We start from the raw sequence: 25,432 nt of genomic DNA on the forward strand, positions 1-25,432 counted from the left end.
GTCTCTTCCAACTCTATGATTCTATGATTCTATTGAGCCCCATTGAGGTTACCTGAAACTTTTTTTTTTTAAAAAAAAAGCTTTAAAAGTGCCACATGGCAACAAGTCGTTTTGAGGTTATATGCGACAATTGCCAGCGAGAAATTGCTGTGCAGTTGGATGACCCCTGCCCTGCTCCGCCCCGGTACAGTACTTAGAAACACAATTTTAAATAAGCGTTTTTAAACTTTGCCTAGATGGTGTGTCAAGGGACCCAGGTAGCGCTGTGGTTAAACCACTGAGCCTAGGGCTTGCCGATCGGAAGGTCGGCGGTTCGAATCCCTGTGACGGGGTGAGCTCCCGTTGCTTGGTCCCAGCTCCTGCCAACCTAGCAGTTCGAAAGCACGTCAAAGTGCAAGTAGATAAATAGGTACCGCTACAGCGGGAAGGCAAACGGCGTTTCCATGTGCTGCTCTGGTTTGCCAGAAGCGGCTTTGTTATGCTGGCCACATGACCTGGAAGCTATACGCCGGCTCCCTTGGCCAATAATGCGAGATGAGTCATGACTGGACCTAATGGTCAGGGGTCCCTTTACCTTTAGATCAGGGGTCAGCAAACTTTTTCAGCAGGGGGCCGGTCCACTGTCCCTCAGACCTTGTGGGGGGCCAGACTATATTTTGAAGGGGGGGAAAGGAATGAATTCCTATGCCCCACAAAAAACCCAGAGACACATTCTACTCATATAAAAACATGCTGATTCCCGGACCATCCGTGGGCCGGATTTAGAAGGCGATTGGGCCGCATCTGGCCCCCGGGCCTTAGTTTGGGGACCCCTGGCCTAGATGGTGTGTAACGAACGTTATGTCACGAACAAGATGATGGATGCTGTGTATGCAAATGCAAGTGCAGAAGGCAGATTTCTGAGCCAGGGCTTACAGAGCTTGGTAGTGATTAAAACAATTTTTCAAAAACCCGCTAGCAAGAACCAAACACACCCCTGCAAGCTCATACCTATGACAAACTTAGTTGGTCTCTAAGGTGCTGCTGGAAGGATTTTTTTATTTTTATTTGGGCTTGCAAAGAGTTAACACACGAAGCACATTCGCGGGGGGGGGGGGGAGCGTCTAACCTAGATCCCCCTGGGCCCGATGCTTCTTTGCATTAATCTGCACGTGTTTAGGTTGGGGTGAGAAGTGTTAAAAGTTCCTGGTTAAAGTTCTCGTGAAGTTAGTCTACCGGCCCGCAGCTCTTCTTGGGTCTCCCCTGGGGTTTACAGCAGGCACCCCCAAACTGCGGCCCTCCAGATGTTTTGGCCTACAACTCCCATGATCCCTAGCTAAGAGGACCAGTGGTCAGGGATGATGGGAATTGTAGTCCAAAACATCTGGAGGGCCGAAGTTTGGGGATGCCTGGTTTAGAGGTTCGGAGGCTGCTTAGCGGCTCCCGGGCACATTGCATGCTGCCAGCCCGGGCTGGGACTATGCGCCGCGGTCAGCATCTGGGGCCTCGGCTGCCTGTGCATGCCCGGGAATGGGCAGAGCGGCCATTGGGATGTATCTCCGTCCTTTCCCAGGAGAGAGGCCTCGGCTGCCCTGGCGCCATAGCCAGTCAAACCCCGCAATGCCAGCCCCGCGTGTCGGCTCCCTGGACCCAAGCGGTGGGGGCTGTTCCTCGTGGCCCAGTTTTAAACTCTCCGTGCTTACTCTGGCGTAAATCCAAAGTACCGCCACTTAACTTGGAAGCCCGGGGTGGGCGGTGGAGCTCGGCTCGGGGGACCCTGGCAAAGCACGTGGCATCGGGTGCTTTCCCCCTGCCCTGGGAAAAACCGTGGGTGCTCAAAGCGCGCGCGGAGGAGCCAGTTCCTTAACGTGGTGCAGCCGGCAAGCATCTCTTTGGCCCGCCGGGAGCAAAGCTAAAATCGCAGAGGAGTCTGTGCTGTTTTATCGCTCCTTTCTCCAAAACATGAGTTTGGAATATATTCCCGAATTAATACTGAGGAATATCCCACTAGTCTTGCGGCTCCAGCCGCCGGTTGCTTCTTTGGAGATGTTGTGTATGTATGTGCTTTGTAGTAGAGATCGGTTCCAGTTTAGGGGGCGCGGAGGTGGGGGGACATTTCTCTTCGCTCCGCAGGGTGCCCAATTCTCACCACCGCAGCAGTTGAGTCATAGAATCCTAGAGTTGGAAGAGACCACAAGGGCCATCCAGTCCAACCCCCTGCCAAGCAGGAAACACCATCAAAGCATTCCTGACATATGGCTGTCAAGCCTCTGCTTAAAGACCTCCAAAGAAGGAGACTCCACCACACTCCTTGGTAGCAAGTTCCACTGCCGAACAGCTCTTACTGTCAGGAAGTTCTTCCTAATATTTAGGTGGAATCTTCTTTCTTGAAGTTTGAATCCATTGCTCCGTGTCCGCTTCTCTGGAGCAGCAGAAAACAACCTTTCCCCCTCCTCCATATGACATCCTTTCATATTTTTGAACATGGCTATCATATCACCCCTTAACCTTCTCTTCTCCAGGCTAAACATACCCAGCTCCCCAAGCCGTTCCTCATAAGGCATCGTTTCCAGGCCTTTGACCATTTTGGTTGCCCTCTTCTGGACACATTCCAGCTTGTCAGTATCCTTCTTGAACTGTGGTGCCCAGAACTGGACACAGTACTCCAGGTGAGGTCAATGGGGTAACAAATTTCCAGGTAACAAATGCGGAGGTAGAAATGAAATGGAAAAAAATGTGTCTTATTATGATTTTTTGTACCTTGAAAATTTCAATAAAAATCATATTTAAAAGAAAAAGAATGCATATGGCAGGAAAATGGGGGGGAGGGTTACTCAAGTCTCAACATACAGATGCCATGGAAATGAGAGTACACAGAGGGGGCCGAAAGAAGCAGAAGTAGAGAACTATTACACAACTCTCCTCTTGTTCAAATAATTACACCCAATGGCTCTTCATTTTTGCATTTCCACACCAGCTCTTATCCCATCCTAGGCTTCTTGGCAGATGTTAAGGGGAGGGAACTGGATGCTGAAATTAGCAACAATACTCTGGGCACTTAATTTGGTCTAGAATCATAGAATCATAGAGTTGGAAGAGACCACAAGGGCCATCCAGTCCAACCCCCTGCCAAGCAGGAAACACCCAGCTCCCTAAGCCGTTCCTCATAAGGCATCGTTTCCAGGCCTTTGACCATTTTGTTTTTGTTTTTGTTTTAATTTTAAAAATCACCTTTATTGAATTTCATAAAACATGACAATATAAAATCATAAAATCATAGTGTTATGTATAAATCTTGTTATACCATGTATACTTATTCCCAGTCAGAAAAGGAAACAAAGTTACCTTCCAAGTCATTTCCCACCGCTTACCTTATAAATACATTTTGAATTTGCGTTGCTTTCATTTGTTGTATCTGTCTTTGATTTTTGTTTTTATTATATTGTTGTTTTCCAAATTTTTATTTTCCTCATGACTATCTAATTTAAACAGATCATCAACTCTGTTTTTATACCAATTCTTTTAAAATATTCCTCTACCACTCCCCATTCCAATTTGGATTTCTGTTTAGAGGTGTTTCGAATTGCTGCCGTCATTCTCTCTAGATTCATGAATTCAATCAATTTTAATTGCCATTCTTGGATTGTGGGTAGATTTACAATTGGAAAGTCAAAATTACAAGAATTATTAATAGAAAATAAGGAGAAATCATTATCAAAAATATACAAATTTCTGTTTGAATGGGAGCTAAAAGATGAAGTAGTTAAAGAGGTAATGACAAAGTGGGCTCAAGATCTAGGGAGGCCGATCTACACGGCACAATGGGAGAGTATATGGAAAGTTTCGATGCGATTTACGGCTAGCACGAATATAAAAGAAAACATCTTGAAACTCGTTTATAGATGGCACCTGACCCCCGAATAAATTAGCCAAAATATATAGAAATGATTTAGACAATTGTTGGAAATGTGGTGAAAAAGGAGGAAATTATTTTCATTGTTGGTGGAGCTGTGGAAAAATACATAAATTGTGGGATGAAATCTATGAAGAAATGAAAAAAATGTTGAGGGTGACTTTTGGAAAAAACCCAGAGTATTTACTACTGAGCATCATTCCAGATAATATACCTGATAATAAGAGAAACATATTCTTGTATGCGTGTGTAGCAGCAAGACTATTGATTGCTCAGAAATGGAGGAAGGAAGATCTACCCAGGCCTTTGACCATTTTGGTTGCCCTCCTCTGGACACGTTCCAGCTTGTCAGTATCCTTCTTGAACTGTGGTGCCCAGAACTGGACACAGTACTCCAGGTGAGGTCTGACCAGAGCAGAATACAGTGGTACTATTACTTCCCTTGATCTAGATGCTATACTCCTATTGATGCAGCCCAGAATTGCATTGGCTTTTTTAGCTGCTGCATCACACTGCTGACTCATGTCAAGTCTGTGGTCTACCAAGACTCCTAGGTCCTTTTCACGTGTACTGCTCTCAAATAGCTTCATAAGTCTAGTTGCAGATTGTGGAGAGACAATGAAGTTCAAAGGAAAAGTGCAGAATAGGCATTTTATTCTTTTGGAAGAGGGACGAGCAGAAGAGCACAGAAGCTGAGAGCCCTCTGAAGAAATTCACAGTGCTTCAGGCCAAAATGCAAGTGTCAAGAAACAGGACCAATGGGGACCCAGGTGGCGCTGTGGGTTAAACCACTGAGCCTAGGGCTTGCTGATCAGAAGGTCGGCGGTTCGATTCCCTGCGACGGGGTGAGCTCCCGTCGCTCGGTCCCAGCTCCTGCCAACCTAGCAGTTCGAAAGCACGTCAAAAGGCAAGTAGATAAATAGGAACCGCTACAGCAGGAAGGTAAACGGCGTTTCCGTGCGCTGCTCTGGTTTGCCAGAAGCGGCTTTGTCATGCTGGCCACATGACCTGGAAGCTATACGCCGGCTCCCTCGGCCAACTTCCTGACAGTAAGAGCTATTCGGCAGTGGAATTTGCTACCAAGGAGTGTGGTGGAGTCTCCTTCTTTGGAGGTCTTTAAGCAGAGGCTTGACAGGCATATGTCAAGAATGCTTTGATGGTGTTTCCTGCTTGGCAGGGGGTTGGACTGGATGGCCCTTGGGGTCTCTTCCAACTCTGTGATTCTATGATTCTATTCTAAGAGCAAATGCTTCAACGTATCAGCTATCATAAAATCTGCTTTTGCAAGGTGCTTGCTCAACAAAAGGCGGAGGTCTCTGTAAAATGCAGGGGGGGGGGTCAGAGGTGGGGCAACCCTGAACCGCAGTTTCAAAGCACCACCTCCACTCTTTGGAAGCGACGGCCTGGCAAGAGCAAAACGTGGCACTTTCAATCTTCCTTGCACAGCAGCAACTGAACGACTTGCACAGAACCGTGCGAGATGGCAGAAGTAAACTAAAATAGAGTTGTGGTCGCCCAGCATTTCAATGCATTTCTGATGTGGCTCGATAAAATGCCTACCTGGAAAGAGCAATGGAGAACCAACCGCCCATTTGAAAAAGCCCACAAAGAAACAAGCTAAGGGGGGGAAAGGATAGAAGGATAACTTGCAAAGCATCCTCCGATGGGTGCTTAGTGAACAACTGATCTTTGCCACTTGTTGCATCTAGTGCAGAGAGCTGTGGGGCCCGCAGACCTTCCTTCCTTCAACAGAGAGGGACGGTTCAGCGAACCCCGAGGAGGCATATGCACCGCAGATGTTTTGGCAGATGGAAGAAGCCAGCGCAGTCGTCAGTCGTCAAGGAGCTACCTTTGGAGAAACAGCCTTTATTTAAAAGTACGTCGGTTGTGCACACAGTCGACGTTACAATCGTTTTTCATTGAGGCGAAATACAGGGAGATAGTTCCGAAAGGCAGTTTTGCTGATGGAGAAGGGAAAGGGAAATTAAGACAGGATCCGCTTGGAGGGGGCAATCCCGGTGTTGTGAATCAATTCCCATTTTCTTCTCCCCCTCGGGCTCGTGTAAGAGAAGTTCAAGGTGGACTATACAATTATAGGAGGTGAGGTGGAAAGCCTGGTATACATGTCACTCGCTCTCTTTTCAGGCTGAAATGGCATTATTTTTTGTCAGAGGCAAGTAAGGCAACTACATCATGCCTCTGTGGCAGGGTGGTGGAACGCCCTGGACATCCAACAACCACCTTAATTTTCTGCTTTCATTACTATATAAAACTTAAATTACTCGTGTTTTTTATAAAAAAATATTACTAATATCATTTCCCACCTTAAAATGCCTTAGACATTTACAGTACTTAAAACTATTTGAGTTCTGATGTTTAAAAGGGGAGGAGGAGGGAGGAATATGTTTGGGGGGGGGGTCAAACGCACCGCAAATCCCACTAGGAAAGGAGCTCGAATCAGTAGACATAGCTGCCAAGTTTCCCCTTTTCTCGCGAGAAAGCCTATTCAGCATAATGGAATTTCCCTTTAAAAAAGGGATAACTTGGCAGCTATGATCAGTAGATTCATAGTGCAATTTTCTTAAGAAAGAAAAGAAAAAGAGAGAACACACAACGGCACCCTCTTTTTGTTTCTCAAATGCAAATGAACAAGATGAGGTTGTTCTACTGTACATGCAATAAGTTATTAGCGAGCAAATGGACAACAAAGTCGGAGAACTCTACGATTTTAAGGCGGCGACCAGAGCAAAAGGCAGGAGAAAATGGATGCACTGTAGACGCACGTATCAGAGTCCCATAGCTGTCGTGCGGGAGCCACTGCTGTCACGCCTTGTACTTCTGTTTCCCGGTTTCGCTTATGACACAAATGTGCTGAAAGAGAGAGGGGTAAAAAAAGCACATTCGTGGATTAGGGGTTTAACAGCTAGGAGATGAACAAAGAGACTGTTCCAACTGAAGGTGACCCAGAAATAATAATAATAATAATAATAATAATAATAATAATAATAATAATTTGTTATTTATACCCCGCCCATCTGGCCGGGTTCCCCCAGCCACTCTGGGCGGCTTCCAACAAAACGCTAAAATACAGAAATCCATCAGACATTAAAAGCTTCCCTGAACAGGGCTGCCTTGAGATGCCTTCTAAAGGTCTGGTAGTTGTTGTTCTCTTTGACCTCTAGTGGGAGGGCGTTCCACAGGGTGGGCGCCACCACCGAGAAGGCCCTCTGCCTGGTTCCCTGCAACTTGGCTTCTCGTAGCGAGGGAACCGCCAGAAGGCCCTCGGAGCTGGACCTCAGTGTCCGGGCAGAACGATGGGGGTGGAGACGCTCCTTCAGGTATACCGGACCGAGGCCGTTTAGGGCTTTAAAGGTCAGCGCCAACACTTTGAATTGTGCTCGGAAACGTACTGGGGGCCAATGTAGGTCTTTCAGGACCCGTGTTATGTGGTCTCGGCGGCCGCTCCCAGTCACCAGTCTAGCTGCTGCATTCTGGATTAGTTGTAGTTTCCGGGTCACCTTCAAAGGTAGCCCCACGTAGAGCGCATTGCAGCAGTCCAAGCGGGAGATAACTAGAGCATGCACCACTCTGGAGAGACAGTCAGTGGGCAGGTAGGGACTCAGCCTGCGTACCAGATGGAGCTGATAAACAGCTGCCTTGGACACAGAGTTGACCTGTGCCTCCATGGACAGCTGTGAGTCCAAAATGACTCCCAGGCTGCGCAACTGGTCTTTCAGGGGCACAGTTACCCCATTCAGGACCAGGGAGTCCTCCACACCCGCCCGCCTCCTGTCCCCCACAAACAGTACTTCTGTCTTGTCGGGATTCAATCTCAATCTCAAGAAATAGGACCCAGGGGACATCTTGGCTTCTACTAGGGGCTTCAACATGAGAGAAGCTAATCCCGTTCTTCATAAATACACTGGGGTCGCGAGGAACAGCCCCAGCAGATGCCCCAAGCACAGCGCCCTCTTTTTTTGGAAGGAGAAAGGGAAGCGAGCGGAGGCATTGCTGCGGTCCTGGCAAAGCTCCTTCCCTGCCCCGACACTGGGTGCTTCTCTCCTCTCCAACACTGAATCATAGAATCATAGAATCCTAGAGTTGGAAGAGACCACAAGGGCCATCCAGTCCAACCCCCTGCCAAGCAGGAAACACCATCAAAGCATTCTTGACATATGCCTGTCAAGCCTCTGCTTAAAGACCTCCAAAGAAGGAGACTCCACCACACTCCTTGGCAGCAAATCCCACTGCCGAACAGCTCTTACTGTCAGGAAGTTCTTCTTCATGTTGAGGTGGAATCTTCTTTCTTGAAGTTTGAATCCATTGCTCCGTGTCCGCTGCTCTGGAGCAGCAGACTCTTTGACTGCCCAAAGAGTTGGCTCCGCATTTCTAGGGGTCCTTCAAATACAGGGCCTATCCTTCCCCACTCTAAAGCCCTGTCACCATACACTTCCCTTTCTATATTAGAATTGTCTTGGATTTCTTGGGATGCATTCAACGTAGGGCTATGCAACCTGCAGGTAGAGAGCAACCAGAACGGAATCTTACTTTTGACGATATGTGCATAGAATCATAGAATCATAGAATCCTAGAGTTGGAAGAGACCACAAGGGTCATCCAGTCCAACCCCCTGCCAAGCAGGAAACACCATCAAAGCATTCTTGACATATGGCTGTCAAGCCTCTGCTTAAAGACCTCCAAAGAAGGAGACTCCACCACACTCCTTGGTAGCAAATTCCACTGCCGAACAGCTCTTACTGTCAGCACACAACCTTGTTATTACCAACAGAAAAATAAATTTAAAACTTCATGGAGGCACCCTCGGCCAAACCACCGGCACCTCTTAGACTATGTTATTGTCCGTGCTAAAGATCGCTGTGATGTGCTCCTTACCAGAGCTATGAGGAGCACTGGCGACTGCTGGACGGATCACCGACTAATACGCTCCACGATGGCTATCAAGATTATACCTCAACGCAGGCTTCAAGGAAGGAAGGTAAAGGGTAAAGGGACCCCTGACCATTAGGTCCAGTGGTGACCGACTCTGGGGTTGCGCGCTCATCTCGCATTATTGGCCGAGGGAGCCGGCGTATAGCTTCCAGGTCATGTGGCCAGCATGACAAAGCCGCTTCTGGCAAACCAGAGCAGCACATGGAAACGCCGTTTACCTTCCCGCTGTAGCAGTTCCTATTTATCTACTTGCATTTTGACGTGTTTTCGAACTGCTAGGTTGGCAGGAGCTGGGACCAAGCAACGGGAGCTCACACCGTCACAGGGATTCGAACCGCCGACCGCCGACCAGCAAGCCCTAGGCTCAGTGGTTTAACCACAGCGCCACCTGGGTCAAGGAAGGAAACCAAGGCGCAAAATGAACACTCAAGCCCTTCAAGATCCCATCAAGCAGGATTGCTTCCAAACAACCACCTGCTTTCAGAATTCCCTGATAACATCGAGGAACACTGGACCAAGCTAAAAACATCCATTATTGCAGCCTGTGAACAAACTATTAGATACCAAATCAAGAAACACCAGGACTGGTTTGATGAGAATGACAGTGAGATTGAGCGCATGATTGACAAGAAAAGGAAGGCCTTTCAGATCTGGCAAAGAGATAGAGACTGTGCCAACTAAGAAAAAAAACCTATGCCAACGCTAAGGCTGAGGTTCAAAGAAGAACCAGAGAACTAAAAAAAAATGGATAAATATGGTGGATAAAAATATGGCGGATAAAAAAAGCTCAAGAGATCCAGCACTTAGCCGACACTCATGATGCACAGAGTTTCTTTAAAGCCACAAAATAACCCATCTATGGGCCAATAAATCATGGCATATGCCCCCTATGCTCAGCAGACGGTAACACACTTCTAAAAGATGAAGAAGCTATTGCACTGCACTGGAAAGAACATTACCAACATCTCCTTAACCGCAACTGCCCCGTAGCTGCTGAGGTCCTCTCACAAATTCCGCAAAAACAAGTTCGAGATGAGCTTGCAGTATCTCCAAATCTGGGAGAGTCGTGTACAGCTATTAACCAAATGAAAAACAACAGAGCCAGTGGACCTGGTGGGATACCTGCCGAAATCTTCAAAGTGGGCGGAATTGAACTTGCACAACAACTTCACAAGCTCATCGAAAAAATCTGGGGAAGAGAAGAAATCCCAGCAGACTTTAGGGATGCCAAAATTATCAATCCCTTTTAAAAAGGTGACAGAACTGATTGTGGAAACTATCAAAGCATCTCTCTATTAGCTGCAGCCGGCAAAATTCTTGCAAGGATCTTAGCAAACCGTCTGGTAACAATATCCGAGGTGACCCTTCCTGAATCCCAAAATGGTTTTCGGCCTTCTAGGGGGACAGTGGACATTATTTTCACTGCTCGACAGCTTCAAGAAAAATGCAGAGAGCAAAACCAACCCCTGTATATGGCATCTATTGTACTGACTAGATGTTGGGAAAGATGGAGGGCACTAGGAGAAGGGGACGGCAGAGACCGAGATGGTTGGACAGTGTTCTCGAAGCTACGAACATGAGTTTGACCAAACTGCGGGAGGCAGTGGAAGACAGGAGTGCCTGGCGTGCTCTGGTCCATGGGGTCACGAAGAGTCGGACACGACTAAACGACTAAACAACAACAACAAGGCTTTCATAGAATCACAGAATCATAGAGTTGGAAGAGACCCAGTCCAACCCCCTGACGAGCAGGAAACACCATCAAAGCATTCTTGACATATGCCTGTCAAGCCTCTGCTTAAAGACCTCCAAAGAAGGAGACTCCGCCACACTCCTTGGTAACAAATTCCACTGCCTAACAGCTCTTACTGTCAGGATCCACTGTAAATCGTAATGCCCTGTGGACTGTCCTTCTGAAAATTGGCTGCCCAGATAAATTTGTAAACACTGACTAATTAATGTGTATAAATTTATCCCTCAAGGACTGACTACCCTTCTGTAAAAAAGAAAAAAAAGGTAACGGTAAAGGACCCTTGGCAGCTCATGATAAAAATAAATGGTGGAGAGTGAAGCACAGAACCTGTTAGTCTGCAAACCTTGGACAAGCTGACACAAGAGGGGTGAAAAGGACAGTACTTTCTTCTTTTAATCTTCTGTTCTTATTTCTAGTTTAGGGGGGGATTACTGTGGTGTTGGTGAGGAAACACAACATTGTGAGAGGTTCATAAAATTAAGCTTGGTGTGCAGAAAATCTCTCCTCTGCTCAAAATACTAGAATTTTGGATCCCCTAATAAACCTGGCAATAAATTCAGGACAGACAAAGAAGTAAAATACTTCCTTACAAAACACACAATTAACTTCCATAATTAACATTAGGAAGAACTTCCTGACAGTAAGAGCTGTTTGGCAGTGGAATTTGCTACCAAGGAGTGTGGCGGAGTCTCCTTCTTTGGAGGTCTTTAAGCAGAGGCTTGACAGCCATCTGTCAAGAATGCTTTGATGGTGTTTCCTGCTTGGCAGGGGGTTGGACTGGATGGCCCTCGGGGTCTCTTCCAACTATGTGATTCTATGATTCTATGATATGATAGCCATGTTCAAATATATAAAAGGATGTCATATAGAGGAGGGTGAAAGGTTGTTTTCTGCTGCTCCAGAGAAGCAGACACTGAGCAATGGATTCAAACTTCAAGAAAGAAGATTCCACCTCAACATGAAGAAGAACTTCCTGACAGTAAGAGCTGTTCGGCAGTGGAATTTGCTGCCAAGGAGTGTGGCGGAGTCTCCTTCTTTGGAGGTCTTTAAGCAGAGGCTTGACAGCCATCTGTCAAGAATGCTTTGATGGTGTTTCCTGCTCGGCAGGGGGGTTGGACTGGATGGCCCTTGTGGTCTCTTCCAACTCTATGATCCTATGATTCTTTCCAAATTAACAGCAACAGGAGATGGAGATGGCAAATAGCTCAGACAGCTTTAGAAGGGGCAAAGACCATGGCGGTTCACCAACAGCTATCGCCCATCGTAACCAGGTTCAGAGACAGCGTAACTCTGAGTTACGGCTGTCTAGGGAGGTTAAGAGGGGTGGTGCCACAGCAGAGAAGGCCCTAGTGCCTGGTGAACTTCGCAGAAGGAAGCCTACAGACAGACCACTGTGCGAAACAGGGTGATGGACTAGGTGGACCCTTCACTAACGAAGCTGCAGGGCTCCTTATCATCAGGAATGGAACCTGAAGGGGTAGCTATTCAGTCTAATTACACCAAGCCACAAAATGATGATATTCTGTAACACCAGCATCAGATTGGCTGCATAGATATTTAAAACAAGAGAAGCTATGCCAGCTGTCTCACCTGCCCACCTCAGTAGATTCTAAAATGGCCATTTATTTATTTAGATGCTTATATTCTACTTTCATAAAGTATACCAAAGAAGCTTACAACATACAAACTATTTTATATATATATATATATATATATATATATATATATATATATATATATATATATATATGGGTCTATAAGATATTGCCTTAAATCATTATAAAAGGGACAACTCAGTATAAATATATGTATAAGAAAATAATTGAAAACAGCAACAGAAATTCAGTACGTGCTAGTTAGCCTTTCTTGCAAAACAGGCTTTGAGACAGGGGAGAGAATGAGAAATGATGTTAGAAGAAAATTTAATTGAAAATAAGGATGTTATCGATAGAAGATTGGAGAATTTCGAAAATAGTGGGGAATATGACAAAAGAACTATGGTGTTGAAAATGAAAATCAGAAAAGGGGGAGGTAGGGGAAGCCCATAATACAATGTTTTGGAAAAAAGATTTATTCTATTTTTTCTCTGTTTCTTCTTTTTTTTTCTTGTGTTTTTCTTTTTTTCCCTTTTCTTTTTTTCTTGATGATTTTTGGTAAAGTTTAAATAGTTGGGTGGACACTCACCCGCTCTCTTCTTACTACCCTAGGACCCCTCGGTGGCAGGGGGGGGGTTTCCGGGGGGAGGAGGGAGGGGTGGGGATAAGCCCAATTCTAAAATGCGCCACCTTCGACTACGCACTGTTCATGGGAATACCTCGTGGCAGGAGGGATCTCGTGGAGGGTGGGTTAGAAGGAGGTGGAAATTATGTTACTTCGTTGTGTATGTGTCTTTGTTTGGTCAATATGCAAAATGCAAGATGGCTCTCTGCCCATCTTTCCTGGGAAATGCCACACTTGACCAATAAGTCGAGGTTGGAGGAGAACCTAAATTGTCGTCATGTTAATGCGGTTGTTTGGGAGCCCAACAGAGCTGGGTGGGAAATACAGGAAACGGCCCTTCTGCCCGGAGGTTATGTTCCTGACCCCCCGCACACCTTTGGGGAGTGTGTCCCTACCCTACCCCGCTCCCTTTCCCAACCACTTCCAGGTTGCGGAGACGCAAGCGCGTGCAGTTGCACATGTATTGGACAAGTGGGAAACGGTTGTTACCTGTAAAGGTATGGCCAGCAGAGCCTGGGGTTCCCCAAGAGCAGAAAACCTCCTTTTCATAGAATCATAGAATCATAGAGTTGGAAGAGACCACAAGGGCCATCCAGTCCAACCCCCTGCCAAGCAGGAAACGCCATCAAAGCATTCTTGACATATGGCTGTCAAGCCTCTGCTTAAAGACCTCCAAAGAAGGAGACTCCACCACACTCCTTGGCAGCAAATCCCACTGCCGAACAGCTCTTACTGTCAGGAAGTTCTTCCTAAGGTTTAGGTGGAATCTTCTTTCTTGAAGTTTGAATCCATTGCTCCGTGTCCGCTTCTCTGAAGCAGCAGAAAACAATCTTTCTCCCTCCTCCATATGACATCCTTTCATATATTTGAACATGGCTATCATATCACCCCTGAACCTTCTCTTCTCCAGGCTAAACATACCCAGCTCCCTAAGCCGTTCCTCATAAGGCATTGTTTCCAGGCCTTTGACCATTTTGGTTGCCCTCCTCTTGTTCCAGCTTGTCAATATCCTTCTTGAACTGTGGTGCCCAGAACTGGACACAGTACTCCAGGTGAGGTCTGACCAGAGCGGAATACAGTGGTACTATTACTTCCCTTGATCTAGATGCTATACTCCTATTGATGCAGCCCAGAATTGCATTGGCTTTTTGAGCTGCTGCATCACACTGCTGACTCATGTCAAGTTTGTGGTCTACCAAGACTCCTAGATCCTTTTCACATGTACTGCTCTCAAACCAGGTGTCACCCATCCTGTATTTGTGCCTTTCATTTTTTTTGCCCAAGTGTAGTACCTTACATTTCTCCTTGTTAAAATTCATCTTGTTTGCTTTGGCCCAGTTGTCTACTCTGTTAAGGTCATTTCTCTACCCACCAGTAAAAGACGCAAAGGAAATGGTACCAATGGTACCGGGGGGGGGGGCTGTGGCTAAGTGGCTCAATTCCCAGTACCCCCAGTTATGAATGGAAGAGACTTTCTGCCTTGAATCCTGGAAAGTTCCGACAGTCAGCATTGAAAAATATTGAAATATATGAAAGGATGTCATATGGAGGAGGGAGAAAGATTGTTTTCTGCTGCTCCAGAGAAGCGGACACGGAGCAATGGAGTCAAGCTTCAAGAAAGAAGATTCCACCTCAACATTAGGAAGAACTTCCTGACAGTACGAGCTGTTCGACAGTGGAATTTGCTGCCAAGGAGTGTGGCGGAGTCTCCTTCTTTGGAGGTCTTTAAGCAGAGGCTTGACAGCCATATGTCAAGAATGCTTTGATGGTGTTTCCTGCTTGGCAGGGGGTTGGACTGGATGGCCCTTGTGGTCTCTTCCAACTCTATGATTCTATGATTCTATGAAAATACTGGGCCAGTTGTTTGACTCTGTATAAGCCAGTTTCCTACACTCCTACTTGACAGTAAAGGGGGAACAGGAAAAAAACCACACCCTTCCTCAATTTTTACAGAAGACAATATTTGTTCATTACTTACATTTAGATCTCTGAAGTATTCGTTGTAATCTAGAGCGTATCCCACCACAAACTTGTCTGGTACTTCAAATCCAACAACTGAAAAAAGAGCCAGAATTCATCAGTGTGTTAAATTTGGGCAATGTTTAGGCAATCATATTTACATTATTGGGCAATGTTTAGGCAATCATATTACATATTACATTATTGGGACTATTCATAACCAGTTTCCTATTTGATAATACTGGCTATTGGCATTGTTTAAAAAGCGTAACAAGGTTTTGTTACAACACGATAAAACAGGAAGACAAAACTGACAGTACATTTTCATACCCCATGTCCAAAGGAGACAGTAGGCCTGGGTGACAAGGCCCCAAATGAGTGGGGGGAAACACATACCCCTGAAAGGAGTTAAATTATTGCGAAAGTGGCAATTTAAGCTGCAATCCTAAACACATTTAATAGGGAGAAAGCTCCAACGAACACAGTTGGGAGTAAATATGCCCAGGATTGCGCCGTTACCCATGTCACTTTTAAGTCCTCCAGGTATCTCTACTTAAACGTGCTGCAAACAAAGTACAGTACAGTGGTACCTCGGTTTAAGTACACAATTGGTTCCGGAAGTCTGTACTTAACCTGAAGCGTACTTAACCTGAAGCGAACTTTCCCATTGAAAGTAATGGAACGTGTTATATATGAAAGGATGTCATATGGAGGAAGGAGAAGGATTGTTTTCTGCTGCTCCAGAGAAGCGGACACGGAGCAATGGATTCAAACTTCAAGAAAGAAGATTCCACCTAAACATTAGGAAGAACTTCCTGACAGTAAGAGCTGTTCGGCAGTGGAATTTGCTACCAAGGAGTGTGGTGGAGTCTCCTTCTTTGGAGGTCTTTAAGCAGAGGCTTGACAGCCATATGTCAAGAATGCTTTGATGGTGTTTCCTGCTTGGCAGGGGGTTGGACTGGATGGCCCTCGTGGTCTCTTCCAACTCTATGATTCTATGATTCATAAAGGATTTACAAATCATGTGATAAGGTCTTTGTATGAGGTGTCTTTGTATGAGGATTTCACCAGTGGAGGTGCTGACAGTTAAAAAGATAAATATGGAAGGGAGGAGGGCCACTTATGAGGAAATACGGTATTAAGAAAGTCAGAAAAGGGTTGGAAGTTGAAATCTTATGCCGAAATTAAAGAATGTCCGACTGGATGGTTGCAATATCACCAAGTAAAGGATGTGTTTTCAAATGATAAAAAAAAAAAGGGTTTTGAAGACAAGAGGTCTAAATTTCAAATAGAATTGTTGGAAGGCAGAACAAAATGGTTGTCAAAAATGTATGATCTGTTGTTAGAAGGATGAATGGACAAAAGAAGTGATGATAAAATGGGCAAAAGATTTTGGGTATAATGTTCATCTTTTGTTATGTGGTATAGTGATGTGAAGTTTATGTTTGTAGGTGTGAATGATATATGCATGTATTTCATTTTATAAGTTTTTAAACAATAAAGATATATATATATAATGTAATTGATTCTGGAAGTCCGTACTTAACCTGAAGCGAACTTTCCCCTTGAAAGTAATGGAAAGCGGATTAATCCGTTCCAGACGGGTCTGTACTGAAAGTACTAAAACAGAAGCGTACTTAAACCGAGGCGTGACTGTAAATATCCTACAGAGGCTGGATCACTCTCCTTAATTCTACTCCAGCTTCTATAAATCTTCCCTGTCCTCATTTATCCCTCCCTCCCCATTTTGAAACACAGCCGTTGTTCTTTAGGCCAGTGACTCCCTGCCGTCAAATTTCATCTCCTTTCAATCTGAATATAGAATTTTTTTTACATTGCTTTGTTGTTGTTTGGTCCAGTGTTTCCCAACCTTGGGTCTCCAGCTGGTTTTTGGACTACAATTCCCATCATCCCTGACCACTTATCTTGGTAGCTAGGGATGATGGGTGTTGTAGTCCAGAAATGGCTGGAGACCCAAGGTTGGGAAACGCCGGTTTAGCCGTTTAGTTGGGTCCAACTCTTCGTGACCCCATGGACCAGAGCACACCAGGCCCTCCTGTCTTCCACTGTTAAAGGTAAAGGGACCCCTGACCATTAGGTCCAGTCGTGACCGACTCTGGGGTTGCGTGCTCATCTCGCATTATTGGCTGAGGGAGCCGGTGTACAGCTTCCAGGTCATGTGGCCAGCATGACAAAGCCGCTTCTGGCAAACCAGAGCAGCACATGGAAACGCTGTTTACCTTCCCGCTGTAGCGGTTCCTATTTATCTACTTGCATTTTGATGTGCTTTCGAACTGCTAGGTTGGCAGGAGCTGGGACCAAGCAACGGGAGCTCACCCCGTCACAGGGATTCGAACCGCCGACCTTCTGATCAGCAAGCCCTAGGCTCAGTGGTTTAACCACAGCACCACCTGGGTCCACTGTTACATTGCTTTAAACATGTATATATTTTAAGATGCACTGAACACTTCACTTACAGTCAGGACGGTATCCTACACTTCGAGGAGTTCTTTTGACCAGCAAGCTGTTAAAAAGACCCCAAAGGGGGGAAAAAAGTGAACTGCGGGTAGAAATTAACCCATGAAACGCACTCCATGCTCCTTCCACGCCGCGCCACTGAGTTCTGTTTTCCCCCCCACTGCTATATCACAGCGTAAACACTGAATCAGGATTACAGGGGCAGTTAGAGGGTTCTTTCTACAGTCAAGTTTTAAGTGAGCATAAAGGCTGCTCTTTGACCAATGGTTTATGAGGAGGAGCGGGCACTGAAAAGTATTCTCTTCCTCCTTCAGCGTTTCCAGAAGGGGAAATTCAGCACATCACAGTTCTGTGCCTGAAGCGTCTCCTCCCTGCCTAGGCCCCTGCACTGCCATGAAACTTGTGCAGCAGAAAAGTGACTTTACCTATGCTCTAAATCTAAAATATACTGTTGACCGTGGGAGAGACTTTCCTCAACATAAAGGTAAAGGTAAAGGGGCCCCTGACCATCAGGTCCAGTCGTGTCCGACTCTGGGGTTGCGGCGCTCATCTCGCTCTATAGGCCGAGGGAGCCGGCGTTTGTCCACAGACAGCTTCCGGGTCATGTGGCCAGCATGACAAAGCTGCTTCTGGCGAACCAGAGCAGCGCACGGAAACGCCGTTTACCTTCCCGCCGGAGCGGTCCCTATTTATCTACTTGCACTTTGATGTGCTTTCGAACTGCTAGGTGGGCAGGAGCTGGGACCGAGCAACGGGACCTCACCCCGTTGCAGGGATTCGAACCGCCAACCTTCTGATCAGCAAGCCCTAGACTCTGTAGTTTAACCCACAGAGCCACCTGGGTCCCTTTCCTCAAAATATACAGAATAAATAAAGAAGTTTGTTTAGGAAGGCAGAGTTATCCTGATAATTAAAGTTAAAAATTAGTATTTATGATAATTACTGAGTGAGATGCAAGACTCATTGTACTAAGAATGCAGAAGGCATTATACTTACTAAGAGTAAGTATAATATGTTGGTGTTTAAGAGAGAAGTGATCCAAGACGACACTCATTTTTAGACCCAAAACTAAACCGTTTAAACCTCTTAATAAAGCAATTTCCATTAGACTTTGCTATTCAGTGTTGGGCAGCTGAATCCTAGAGTTGGATTGAGAGCCCGCTGCTTTTAACTATGGGCACCTTCATCACAAAGGCAATGATCAATATCTAGCACAAGCAATCATAGCTGCCAAGTCATCCCTTTTTTAAAGGGATTTTCCCTTATGCTGAATAGGCTTCCTCACGAGAAAAGGGAAAACTTGGCAGCTATGCAAGCAACGGAGACAAATAAACACCCCCCCAACCTTGCACCTATTAACTCCTAAATGTAACTGACCTCAAGGGATGCAAAAAAAGATGTGTAATCATTCTGCAAAAGTTCCCGAGAAAGCAAATTGTAGCACATACATCGACACCATCGACCATAACATCCTTCTGGACCGTCTAGAGGGCTTGGGAGCTGGGGGCACTGTCATGCAGTGGTTCCGCTCCTTCCTCCTGGGCCGTGTTCAGAAAGTGGTGGCGGGGGATGAGTGTTCAGACCCCTGGGCTCTCACTTGTGGGGTGCCTCAGGGCTCTGGCCTCTCCCCCATGCTTTTTAACATCCACATGCAGCCGCTGGGAGAGAGCATCAGGGGGTTTGGGCTGGGTGTTCATCAGTATGCGGATGATACCCAGCTCTACCTCTCTTTCAAATCAGAACCAGTGAAGGCGGTGAAGGTCCTGTGTGAGTGCCTGGAAGCGGTTGGAGGATGGATGGCAGCTAACAGATTGAGGTTGAATCCTGACAAGACAGAAGTACTGTTTGTGGGGGACAGGAGGCGGGCGGGTGTGGAGGACTCCCTGGTCCTGAATGGGGTAGCTGTGCCCCTGAAGGACCAGGTGCGCAGCCTGGGAGTCATTTTGGACTCACAGCTGTCCACGGAGGCGCAGGTCAACTCGGTGTCCAGGGCAGCTGTCTATCAGCTCCATCTGGTACGCAGGCTGAGACCCTACCTGCCTGCTGACTGTCTCTCCAGAGTGGTGCATGCTCTAGTTATCTCCCGCTTGGACTACTGCAATGCGCTCTACGTGGGGCTACCCTTGAAGGTGACCCGGAAACTACAACTAATCCAGAATGCGGCAGCTAGACTGGTGACTGGGAGCGGCCGCCGAGACCACATAACACCGGTCTTGAAAGATCTACATTGGCTCCCAGTACGTTTCCGAGCACAATTCAAAGTGTTGGTGCTGACCTTTAAAGCCCTAAATGGCCTCGGTCCAGTATACCTGAAGGAGCGTCTCCACCCCCATCGTTCTGCCCGGACACTGAGGTCCAGTGCCGAGGGCCTTCTGGCGGTTCCCTCGCTATGAGAAGCCAAGTTGCAGGGAACCAGGCAGAGGGCCTTCTCGGTGGTGGCGCCCGCCCTGTGGAACGCCCTCCCACCAGAGGTCAAAGAGAACAACAATTACCAGACCTTTAGAAGGCATCTCAAGGCAGCCCTGTTCAGGGAAGCTTTTAATGTTTGATGGATTTCTGTATTTTAGTGTTTTGTTGGAAGCCGCCCAGAGTGGCTGGGGGAACCCGGCCAGATGGGCGGGGTATAAATAATATATTATTATTATTATTATTATTATTATTAAAACGTACCTGGCTACCTTCACCATCTTCGGGTTGTACTGTTTAAGCAGAGACAGAAGAGTCTTCATAGTCTTACCAGTGTCAATTATATCCTGACATTTAAAACAAAAACAGCCTTGTGAAGTGAAGCTGCAGCCAAGTAGCTCTTACAGGTTCGTAATTAACTAAATCATACATACAAGGAGGAATAAAATTCGGGGTCATTTGGTGCTCATTTGTGTGTCTGTCAGTATTTATAAGGAGGGGAAAACAAAGGGAACATATCTGCAAATGGATTTGAAATGCACACCGATACTCGACCAGCTCTTTCCATGGTCTCCACAAGAACAAAAAAGCATTTTTGTGTAAAATATTAACAAGCTCCAGCTGAATTAAGTCGCAATGCAATGAAGCAGAATCAGTTCAACAATGCATTTTTAGTAGTGAAAAAATCAGTATGTGAATTAAGTGTTCCCCTGATGGCAGCTGCTTGCGCAAGGGAAATGGCTTTTTCTTTGGAGAGCGGTTCTGGAGTAAAATGGTGCTACTTTGCAATTATTTGTACTGGTTTCACAACGTTACCCCAAATCATACCCATTAAAAAAGGGAAAATGTAAAGTGTTGTACTTACTTCTACAATCAAGACATTCTAGGGGAAAGAGAAAAAATAGAAACTCGTGAATAATTTTAAGCAAACACTTAGTTTCCAAATTATATTCATCCAAACCTTTTTCAGGATGCCTGTTTTTCATTTTTCATTTCGCTAATTAACCGGCACACAAATATAGGTGGGTGCTTCAACTATTAAGCAAACCAGCAGAAAATGAATCATAGAATCATAGAATCATAGAGTTGGAAGAGACCACAAGGGCCATCCAGTCCAACCCCCTGCCAAGCAGGAAACACCATCAAAGCATTCTTGACATATGGCTGTCAAGCCTCTGCTTAAAGACCTCCAAAGAAGGAGACTCCACCACACTCCTTGGCAGCAAATCCCACTGCCGAACAGCTCTTACTGTCAGGAAGTTCTTCCTAATGTTGAGGTGGAATCTTCTTTCTTGAAGTTCTTGAAATGGCTGCAACATTATGCCATGTAGTTAAACGACTCAGGTTTCTACTGCCCATTAGCACAAGCTCAAAATTGACAGTTTATCATACTTCAGAAATAAAATGCCAATTTCAATGCAAGAACGACAAGTTTCAGAACCAACTGAAACATTAGTACCAGAGGAAATACATCATGTGCTACATCCTATTCTTTCTAATGCACTGAAATTGCTTAGCTAGTTTAGGCACCTTCTCAAGGGCAAGCTAACGACAACAAAAATATTGAACATTCACCATCAGAACAGCTTTGCAAAAATTAGGATGGCCCTGGATCAGTAGCAGAACACCTGCTTTGCATGCAGAAGGCCCCAACTTCTATGCCTGGCTATCCAAGAGGGGCTGGAAATGTCCCATCTGAAACCCTGCAGAGAAATCGCCTGTCGGGGAAGACCACCCCAAGCTCAATGGATCAATGGCCTGACTATGTATAATAGGGTGGGTCATAAAAAACTTTTTTGGGAAAATGTTTCCTCCCTTGATCTTATCTCAGGCGTATGGTATAAACATAGTCAAATTTCAAATTGGGGACAAATCGGTGAATATTTAGACCCTGCTCCTACAGATTGAAATTTGGCCGCACTACGAGTGATGAAAACATAGGAATTTGACTGATTTATTCTCAGTACAATTTAGTACAATTTATACCTAAGTAATTAAGTATAATGTGATGTTTTGAAGCAAGACATGAGTGGTGTTTTATTGTTTATTGTTTATGTTTACTTGTTTAGTACACCGTTTGCTTAATTGTTCCATATAATTTGTTCAAAACCATTAGTTTTTCATGTAAATGATCAACATGTTTTATCTTAAACAAATATTGCAGAAAACAATAGTATGCAACTGTGAGGGGCAAGGGATATCGCGAAGCCCCTCCCCTCCTGAGTTCCAGCCCAGCCCCGAGCGAGGCTGAAAAGAGGGAAAGCTCCAGCTCAAGTGGGGAAACAGGAAGTGGTGTCCAAGGCTCTGGCAGGGTAGAAGAGCCATCGTACCAGGTGGGACAGGAAGGGGGAAGGAAGGGGGGCAGACCAGTCCCCCCAACTCCGGAACTTCGCAGAAAGCGTCGGGGGAAGAGGATGGGTCTCCCCAAGTTGTTATGCTGGCGCAAGACGCGCCAAAAGCCACTTGGAGGTTCTGATTCAAGCTGAACAGATGTGTCTTTGTAAATAGCACTGCCATCAGCACTATAAATACTCAGCACCAATAAAAGATAAAATGCAGAGCTGTGTAGAGTCGTTACTCTGAAGTAGCCTGTTCCGGCCACTGTGACAGCAACCTCCAAGTCTTTCGGGCTGCTTTGGAGCGGCCGCGATGAGCGCGCAAGACGCTGAGCAGTGGAGGCTGGAGGCCGAAGCCGCGGCACAGGAATTACAGAAATTACAGAACCTGACAGCGCAGGCACACCAGCAATTACTTGCCGCTCAGGAGGAAGCGCGAGGAACGCGGGAGGAGCTGAACAAGCTGGCAGAGCAGGTGAGAGCGAAAGATGAAACTGAGAAGCAACTAAGGGTGATGGTGGTGGAGTTACAGAAAAAGCTGGATGAGGAAAAAGCTGCGAGAGGTGGGGGGGGGTGCCCCAGCCCCAGCTAGTCCAAGTGAGGAGGGGACAGACCCTAGTCACCAAGTTTAGCGGCGACCCGAGAGAGTACCTAGGCTTTGAGACAGAAATAAATTATGCGCTGGAACTGCATGCAGCAGAATTCCCAGATGACGCGCACAGAGTCTCCTTTATCATAGAGCATTTGACGGGGGCCGCCAGAGAATTCCCAGATGACGCGCACAGAGTCTCCTTTATCATAGAGCATTTGACGGGGGCCGCCAGAGAATGGGTCAGACCGCTCATCGCGCAAAAAAATGATTGCATGAAGAACGCAAAACTATTCTTAGAAGCTTTAAAAATCATGTATGCGAGTGACTCTGAAATGGAAGCCACAAAAGAAGAGCTTCATAACTTAACACAAGGAAAATCGACAGTTCGGGACTACTGGGCGAGATTCACCATGCTAGTGCACAAACTGGGGTGGGATCTGCACAGTGAGCCAGTGAAATCAGCCTTCTACCTGGGGTTGCACTCAGACGTTAAGGATGAGCTGGCGAGAGGTCCTAAACCGCGGACTATGGAAGAGTTAAGCAAAGCGGCGCTAGCAGTGGAGGTGAGACAGGAATCCAGATGGAATGACAAACAAACGACGCGCGCAGCAAAACCTTCGTTCCCACGCTCCCAGGACAGACCACATCACCAAACCCCACCCCAGGGCCCACCCCTAGTCCCGCCCAGACCAAGCTCAGAGCCGGAACCGATGGAGATCGGAGGAGCGCGCGCGCGGGCTTTTCAAACCCCGGCGGCGCCAAGACGCAAGGAGGGAAGAGGCAGGAATTGCTTTCTCTGCAACTCCCCCCAGCATCGCGTCAGGGACTGCCCACATCGCAGGGAGTGGCAAGGAAAGGCGGGAACGGTTGTGCCCTCCCCCACTGACGTAGCACCACAGCAGGGAAATGAGACAGCCTGGCTGCAGGAGACAAGGGGCAGCAGCCAGGCACAGTTAGCACAAACCGGCCCCAACCCGCCCACCCGCACAGCGAGGAGCAGCGCCAGCCCCCACCCCCAGAGCAGGGGTGGTTCTAGAAGTGACGCTAACGCTCCCAAATGGCTATCCCCTGACGGTCCTCGCGTTAATCGACAGTGGTGCATCAGCCAACTTCTTCTCGAGAAACTTTGCAGAAGAGCACCAGATCCAACTCCTGCAGCTGGATTTCCCCCTGCACATCTCCACCATAGACGGCAGGGAGTTGCTGGGAGGGGCCATCACCCACCAGACCCCCCCCCCATGAGAATGACGGTGGAACGACACTCAGAGACACTGGCATTCAACGTCACCATCATCTCAGACCCCCCCATCGTCTTGGGCATGAGCTGGCTGGCGCGCCATGACCCCTCCATCAGTTGGCACCAGAGATGCATCACGTTTGGCTCCGACTATTGTCTGGAACATTGCATGCAGCACCAACCAGGGGAGGGGCCTCCAATAGCCACGGTGGCCACCATGCACGTCAAGGGGGGTGAGGCGATACCCAAGCCGTACTGGGACCTGCAGGAGGTCTTCAGTGAAGCAGAATCCGACCACCTACCCCCGCACAGGTCGTTTGACTGCCAGATCAACCTGGTGCCGGGGGCCACGCTACCCCCAGCCAAGCTGTACTCCATGTCAGATCAGGAGCTGGAAGATCTGCGTGAGTTTATAGACAAGAACCTCAAGAGGGGGTTCATCAGAGAAAGCAAGGCAGCGGGGGGCAGCCCGGTATTCTGGGTGGACAAGAAAGACACGCCACAGCGCCGTCTGGTGGTGGATTTTAGGCGCCTGAACAACATGACAGAACCGGTGGCTTTCCCAATGCCCAGAGTGGACGATCTACTGACAGCGGCACACAGGGGCAAGATCTTCACCAAGCTCGACCTGAGGGGGGCGTACAACTTGATCAGGATCCAGGAAGGCGATGAGTGGAAGACCACGATGTTCACGCCTCTGGGCTCTTTTGAATATCTGGTGATGCCCTTCGGTTTGCAAGGGGGCTCAGCATGCTTCCAAGCCTTCATGCACCACGTCCTGGGATCCCTCCTCTTCAAAAACTGCTTGGTCTTCCTAGATGACATCCTCATATACTCCAAGGACCCCGAGCAGCATGTAAAGGATGTCAGGGAGGTGTTGCAGCGCCTGAAGGAGCACCACCTATATGTGAAGCTGGAGAAGTGTAAGTTTCACACCAGAGAGGTGGACTTCCTGGGCTACAAGCTGTCAGACAAGGGGCTAGCAATGGACAAGGACAAGGTGCAGGCCATCCTGGACTGGCACAGCCCCAGGACGCGCAAAGATGCCCAACGCCTACTGGGCTTCGCCAACTTCTACAGGAAGTTCATCAAGAACTTCTCGCGGGTTACGGCTCCCATCACCGACTGCCTGAGAGGCAAGCAGAAGTTCAGGTGGACACAGGAGGCGCAAGCAGCGTTCGAAAGCCTCAAGAGGGTGTTCGCTTCAGACCAGAACCTGTTCCACGTGGTGCAGGATGCGCCCCTACGCGTGGAGACAGATGCTTCAGACAAAGCTGTGGGCGCCATTTTGCTGCAACTGGATGCCAACAGAGAGTGGAGACCCTGTGCCTTTTTCTCCAGAAAGCTGACACAGCCAGAACGCAACTACACGGTGTTTGATGAGGAACTTCTCGCGATCCATGCGGCGTTTAAACACTGGAGACATTTCCTGGTGGGCGCCAAGCACCCCATTCAGGTGTGCACGGACCACAAGAACCTGGAGTTCTGGAGAACAGCCAGGGTGCTCAACCAGCGGCAGATACGGTGGGCAGAGTTCTTCTCGCACTTCAACTTCTCCATCCACTACATACCGGGGGAGCAGAATGTCAGGGCGGATGCCCTCTCCCGC

The 25,432-nt window shown here is 47.2% G+C and overlaps 1 protein-coding gene across 1 annotated transcript in view; it reads right to left on the bottom strand.

Moving 5' to 3' along the window:
- Nucleotides 1-6,496: 6,496 nt before the first annotated feature.
- The window catches only part of HPRT1 (hypoxanthine phosphoribosyltransferase 1), a 46,402-nt gene continuing 27,466 nt past the window's right edge, over nt 6,497-25,432 (bottom strand). Inside the window, exons 5-9 of the mRNA XM_060270016.1 lie at nt 20,524-20,541; nt 19,923-20,005; nt 17,252-17,298; nt 14,794-14,870; nt 6,497-6,763 (exon numbers count right to left, since the gene is read on the bottom strand). Coding sequence (XP_060125999.1) covers nt 6,716-6,763; nt 14,794-14,870; nt 17,252-17,298; nt 19,923-20,005; nt 20,524-20,541 — 273 coding nt within the window. The 3' untranslated portion in view covers nt 6,497-6,715. The remainder of the gene's footprint in view (nt 6,764-14,793; nt 14,871-17,251; nt 17,299-19,922; nt 20,006-20,523; nt 20,542-25,432) is intronic.

This window comes from Zootoca vivipara, chromosome W (assembly GCF_963506605.1).
Source record: "Zootoca vivipara chromosome W, rZooViv1.1, whole genome shotgun sequence".
Classification (NCBI taxonomy): Eukaryota; Metazoa; Chordata; class Lepidosauria; order Squamata; family Lacertidae; genus Zootoca; species Zootoca vivipara.